Genomic DNA, 6,923 nt, shown 5'->3' with positions numbered 1-6,923 from the left:
TTAGGCGCCATGCCATTGCACCAATCTCCAAAATGAGCATATTATAGTTGGGCGCTAATATGGGAGGCACCAACCCATTAACGTTTGTAAGGGACCAACGAGATAGGGTCTATCCCAAAACAACCAACCGCAGCTTTGTTTTATTAATTTAATTTTTGGTTAAACTAAAACATGATAGTTAAATGATGGAGTGGTTAAATCATTAAAAGCTCATTGTCTATATAACAGTGATTTGACATGGCACACACTTTTTAATTAACCTATAATAGACGGTGTTAATACTGAATGCAAAATTGTTAAAGGGGTGTGATTGTAGCCTTTCTAAACCATTTGATCAAATGAGTAAATGTTGATGGTTCCGTTGAGTATGGGACCATGGTCACAAGTGCCGAGTCAATCCTCAAATGACGCGTTGCCATGCCATGACTCGGCTTATTCCATATATCCTTTTTTTCCATTTGACCAAACTACCCCTCACTTATATGCAACAAAATATTACTACATTTCAAACAAATTTATATAATAGTACTCACATCACTTATTCTCCAATTGTGCTCTAATCGTGTTAAAGCTTGGGTTCTCTTTAAATTTTATTCTCAGGTCGCCGGAAAAACGTTTTTGGTCGAAAAAATAATATTTTTTTTTCAGAAAACACCACCCGAACATCGCCACCACCAACTAATCACCACTCACCACCAATCGTTTTCGACAACAGTTATAGGGTTCCAGCGACCTTAATAAATGATGCTTTTGCTAGAAAAAAAGTTCCTAAAAGTTCGATACTAAGTTACAAAAATGTTGAGTTTTCTGAGGAAAAAATGTGAGTTTTCCGACAAAAAACGTTTTTCCAACGATCTACAACTAACGGCGTTAGGATTATGTTAGTTGCAGACAGTTGAGAACAAATACGTTAAAAGTTAGGACCACCAACAGCCAATTCATTAATTGGGACCGACAGCAACCAAAAGATGATAGTTTGGATTAATAAAAACCAATATATACTTATATAAAAAATATATATTCATAACTTTAAATTTGAACCAAATTGGAAAGTTAAATTGTCAATTTGAGGTAGCACTTGGACCATATGCTACATAAAATTTTAAGTTGGTGGATATTGTTACTCAAGTTGCTATTTTAAAGAGTCATGTTATATTAAATAATTAATTCTTAGGTAGTTGTAATTAATATTTCTTTTTAATTACACACCCAAACATCGTTCGGAGTATACAAAAGCAACTACATAAAAGGTCCGTTGACCTTTTGATCGATAATATCGTCATATACTATTTAAATAGTTAAAAAAAACATATTTAGATTACATATTTAATGTCTCTTGAAAACGAGCCAAAGTCGTTTATGAGTTATTTAAGAAAGACTCGTAAAAACTTTAATTAAACTGAGTTTAAACAAGCTCGAGCATGAAAATAAGCGTGCTCAATAAAAGAGTTTCACTTATCGAGCATGAGGCATCTTACTAGCATAAACGAATCTATTACTAATCTTTCATTTAGTATATATATATATATATATTTATTTTTTACTTGCAACTTTTAATTTCATTGAAACATCCAAACGATTTACAATAAAGTGGCAGGTAAGCGGGCAACAGGCTCCGCCGCAACCCCCTTTTGGATAGCAAACTCAATCCGACTAAAAACAAAGTTTTGATTCTTATGGGCTGATACGTTACTATACACAACTTTCTGAACCTTATTCAAAAGGTCCACGGCATCCGGAGCTAAGAAACCAAAAGTGTCAAAGGCGAAGGGGATAAACACGTGTTGATTCTCCAAACAAGCTCTCTCGTGTTTAGCAACCTTGCCCGATGCCGCCTTCAATGCTGTCTGGCCTGCTACAAATCCAGTGTCCCTAATCCCAACAAGAAGAGACACTCTTGTGAGGTCGACACAAGCGTGTTTCCCCCCTACCCACCCAAAAACAAGTATATCGGCCGGTCGTAATGTAGATCTTCCTTCTTGAGGATCCGTAAGAAAGTTTACGAGGGCTTCCTTTTTAGTTTAACATTAATAACTATGTATATATATATAATTAAAATGAAACTTATATAGTTTAACATTTTAGAGTTTTGTCACATAAGTTTCAAACATGTACATTCTGGCCTTTCAACTTTTATTACGAACATTGAATTATAAGACTTTTTGTTACTAAGGTTTCACATATATAATTTTTCACCCGTCAACTTTAGTTTCACCCATTTACTTTTGGCACATCTACTCTAGTAGCGAATCAAACTGATACCGACCGACTTCCCGGCGCGTACTCATCTCAACACATAGTAGCTTCCAAACATGCAACACATTAACCTGCTCCGTCACACTACACATATATAAATACCTGTTAATATTACTTATTAAACAGTAAACGAGCTGAACTCGAGCAAATCAGAGCTTGAAAAAGCTACTCACAAGCAGAACTCAAAATTTAGAATTATAGCTTGAAATAAGCCGAGCCGGAGATTAACTAGACTCGAACTCGGCTCAACTCATTTACACCCCTAAATTTGAAATACTTGTTAATATTACTTATCAAACAATAAATAACCCGAAACCGAGCAAATCAGAGTTTGAAAAAACTACTCACCATCCGGGCTCAAACTTTAGAAATATAGCTCGAAATAAGCTAAGCGCGAGATTAACTAGACTCGAACTCTTACCAACTCATTTACACCCCTTAATTTGAAATACATGTTACTATTACTTATCAAACATTAAATGAGTCGAACCCGAGCAAATCAGAAATTGATAAAACCACTCACCAGCCGAACTCAAGCTTTAGAAATAGAGCTCGAAATAAGCTGAGCCCGAGATTAACTAAACTCGAACTCGGCTCAACTCGTTTACACCCCTAATTTTGAAATACTTGTTAATATTGCTTAACAAACAGTAAACGAGCCGAATCCAAGCAAATCGGAACTTGAAAAACCACTCACCAGCCAAACTCAAGCTATAGAAATATAGCTCGAAATAAACTGAACCCGAGATTAACTAGACTCGAGCTCGACTCAGCTCGTTTACATTTGAAATAAAACAAATAAACACAAACTAAATATAAAAAAGTAAAAAACCAATTCCAAGGGCATTTTCGTCAACTCCAAAAACTCATTTCCACAACCCTCAACTATATAAACACAAACTCTGTATCTATTATTAACCATTAAAACCAGACTCAAATTCCACACACACTAAAACACACACACACACACACATATATATATATATATATACATCAATGATGATTAGTGTATCGAAATTGGTTGATAAAGTTTACTTATTAACCGAAGACGGATCCGATTACTGTTCTAAGAAGTCCGATGATGATCTCTGCGGCGGTGTAATTTGCAATCAGGTAAATAATAATAATAAAAAAACCCTAATTTTATTTACTCTTGAATTGATTAATGCATTGTGTGTTATTGTTAGGGGTTTTGAAATTCGGATTGAATTAGTTTGGTTATTGAATTTGTTGTATTCCAATTGGCTTTCAGTTTTGATTTGATTATTGGGTTTTTAATTTGGTGCCCTAATTTGGTTGAAATTAGGGGTTTTTTGTGTTGTTGCTGATTTTGTTTAATTTGGGTAACTCGGGTCAAATTCGGAGCTTGTCGGTCCAACTCGGAGCTAGATTTATGCTGTTTTTCACCGATTTTCGATGGTTTTCACGCATTTTTCATAGTTTTTTTGTTCTTTTTGCTGTTTTCACCGATTTTCGATGGTTTCACAGTTTGTTTTGCTGTTTTTCACCGGTTTTCGATGCCCCCCTCCCCCGGAGTTTTCACAGTTTTTTGCTGTTTTTAATCGATTTTCGATGTTTTTCACAGTTTTTTGCTGTTTTTTTAACAAGTTTTTGCTGTTTTACACGAAGATACATTGGAAAATGAGAATTAAATGATTACTGTGTGTATAATAATATTAAAGAATGAATATTAATTTTTGAATAACTTTGATATTTGAGCAAGAGTTTCTTCAAGTCAGTCAACACTCAACATTACTCAGGAATCGGTTAAACTCGGAGCTAATCTGTCCAACTTGGACAACTCGGTCGAGTTGGATTACCGATGTCTTTCACGTATTTTTCTATCGGTTTTTGCTGATTTTGCACAGAGATACATTAGAAGACAAGAATTAAATGATTACTATGTGTATAATATTATTATATTAAAGAATGTATATCAGTTTTCCGAAATACTTTAGTATTTGAACATGTATCCTTTTGGTTTATATTTGATATCAATGTATTTTGTTATAAGTATTAGTAACCTTATGATATTTGACATATATATAATTTCCCGAAAATTAATTTCTTTGTAATTTACCATGTTGGTCAACCTGGTAGCTACAACATTGCTTTTTACCTCAACTTTGTTGAAGAATAAAAAGCTAAAAAAATGGCATTTTTGTTACTTTATGCTTCTTAAAAGCTTGAAACTTTGAATTCATGTCATGCATTTACAGATCATGTTGAAGCATGCTTAACTTTAAGTTATCTCCATGTTCTTTAGATTCCTTTTCATATTTTATTAGTATATCATGTTTAGCTGTCATAAACTGAATAATTTTAGCCCAAAATAGAAAATTACTTGTAAATCATCTTAACCAAAAATTCGTAATTGGTTTGCAGGATTCAGGAAAATCTTCAACAATGTCTAGAGTACAATGCATTCTTCGTGGGCTTGATTTGAAAGTACTGGTTTTTCTTTTCGTTTTGGTTCCAACTGTCATCCTCGGTTTATACGTTCATGGGCAAAAGATTTCATACTTTTTACGTCCGTTATGGGAGAAACCACCAAAACCGTTTCATGAAATCCCACATTATTATCACGAAAATGTGTCGATGCAAAATCTTTGCAAGCTGCACGGTTGGAGGACCCGCGAGTTCCCTAGGCGTGTTTTTGATGCGGTTTTGTTTAGCAATGAAGTTGATCTTCTTACGATAAGATGGCATGAGTTGTACCCGTATGTTACCGAATTCGTACTTCTTGAATCAAACTCGACTTTCACGGGCTTAACCAAGCCTTTGGTCTTTGAAAGTCAACGTGGAAAGTTTAAGTTCGTGGAGCCAAGATTGACGTACAGGAAGATCCCTGGACGATTCCGGAAAGGGGAAAATCCTTTCGTTGAGGAAGCGTATCAACGACTTGCATTGGATTATCTTTTAAGGAAAGTCGGGATTCAAGATGATGATTTGTTGATCATGTCGGATATTGACGAAATTCCGAGTAGACATACGATTAATCTTTTAAGATGGTGTGATGATATACCTCCAGTTCTTCATCTTCGGTTAAAAAACTATTTATATTCGTTTGAGTTTCTTCTTGATAATAATAGCTGGAGGGCATCAGTTCATCGGTATCAATCAGGAAAGACAAGATACGCTCATTACCGACAATCAGATATTGTGTTGGCAGATGCAGGATGGCATTGTAGCTTCTGTTTCCGCCACATTAATGAGTTTGTTTTCAAGATGAAAGCTTACAGCCATGTTGATAGAGTGAGGTTTAACAAATTCTTGAACCCAAAAAGGGTGCAAAAGGTAATTTGCAAAGGTGCGGATCTCTTTGATATGTTACCCGAAGAGTACACGTTTAAAGAAATTATTGGGAAAATGGGGCCCATCCCACATTCGTATTCAGCTGTTCATCTTCCAGCTCATCTTTTAGAGAATGCTGATAAGTACAGATTTTTATTACCAGGAAACTGCGTAAGGGAAAGTGAGTAAATCACTAAAATCATCATCAAGATTGTTCTTTTTGGTGTAAAGGTCGGATCTTTGAAGTTTCCATACAAAACCCGTATTGGGTTGACCAAAAGATAGTTGACCGGGGTTCTGAATTCGACGATACCAGCATCATTCTTTAAGAAATGATTGGTTTCTGGGGTCATAGTGTACATAATCTTTTCGGATTTCTTCAAACCAGGGATACACATTTTCAAAAGTATCATCATCATGAAGGTAAACAGAAGAAAGTTTAGGACATCACGAACCGGTTTTACATATTTTAATTAAAATTGTGTTACATATTATTAATATATTATAGAGGATATTGTTTGTTTTGTTTACTGTCTCCAACTGTTTCTGTATGAATATTAATAATAAAACATTGGAACAGCCGGAAGACAGACTGATTCTTGGTATGAAGAAGAATCTTAAGCCTTTTTTGGACAAAGATTATTGTTTGAAGTTGGCATGATGTCCTACATACACAGCTGCTAAATTTGTTCTTTAAGATATTGCACATTGACAAGCAGGCATGTTCTGTTGTCGATGATTGCGTTACAAAATGGTTTATGCTTAAAGTTGGAATTTGGTTTTGGTTGTTTGGTATCGAGGTTACGATGTAGCTTGATATTGATGTGGTCCCGTACTCACCTTGTTTGTACTAGTCCAACGATGATGGTGGACCGTACCACTTGGCGTATTTTGTGTAAACGTCGTAGACTCGTATATCTTGAAGTCAACTTATAACTGTATGGCCTTTTAAAGTCTAAATTATTCTCAAGTTGTTTAGAAAGTTTGTTTATGTTTTGTAGGTCAATCTTGATGTGTTGTTTTCTTTTGCATTGAATAACCATGTCAACTTCTAGCATTTATGTTTTTTTGAAACTTAAAACAAGATAACTCATTTTTTTCTTTAATATAAGATTAGTATGTCAAATTAACCGTCATAATTAATAACCAAATCATAATTGTCATAATCGAACCAGTTTTAATCGATAACCAACATAGAAGGGACTATAATACCCTTATTGTTGAAAATTCAACTTTCTACAAAGACTCTCCGACGTATGCAAGAATCGACATATACCATTTTAAAGCATCCTGGCACAACTTAAATACCTCTTATTGCGACTCCACATAGAAACCAACTTCCCTGTAAGTGACTAGATATCTCACTCGAGTCA

General features: G+C 34.8%; 1 protein-coding gene across 1 annotated transcript; it reads left to right on the top strand.

Moving 5' to 3' along the window:
• Positions 1-3,058: 3,058 nt before the first annotated feature.
• Positions 3,059-5,940, top strand: LOC143555347 (uncharacterized). The gene is made up of 2 exons (XM_077044911.1): positions 3,059-3,369; positions 4,642-5,940. The coding sequence occupies exons 1-2, from the start codon at positions 3,253-3,255 to the stop codon at positions 5,737-5,739; spliced, it is 1,215 nt and encodes a 404-aa protein (XP_076901026.1). The 5' UTR covers positions 3,059-3,252; the 3' UTR covers positions 5,740-5,940.
• The last annotated feature ends 983 nt before the right edge of the window (positions 5,941-6,923 follow it).

The sequence above is a fragment of the Bidens hawaiensis genome, unplaced genomic scaffold (genome assembly GCF_021521415.1).
Source record: "Bidens hawaiensis isolate Kalapana, Puna unplaced genomic scaffold, B.hawaiensis_p1.1 tig00018048_1, whole genome shotgun sequence".
NCBI classification, from domain to species: Eukaryota; Viridiplantae; Streptophyta; class Magnoliopsida; order Asterales; family Asteraceae; genus Bidens; species Bidens hawaiensis.
The sequence above is the reverse complement of the archived record's forward strand: the minus strand, read 5'-3'. Positions and strand labels throughout refer to the sequence as shown.

What these genes read in the sequence shown, in the direction of transcription:
- LOC143555347 (XM_077044911.1), top strand. Translation starts at nt 3,253, where the DNA reads ATGATGATTAGTGTATCGAAATTGGTTGATAAAGTTTACTTATTAACC. An exon ending in GCGGTGTAATTTGCAATCAG is followed by an intron (nt 3,370 to 4,641) that starts GTAAATAATAAT and finishes ATTGGTTTGCAG; the next exon opens with GATTCAGGAAAATCTTCAAC.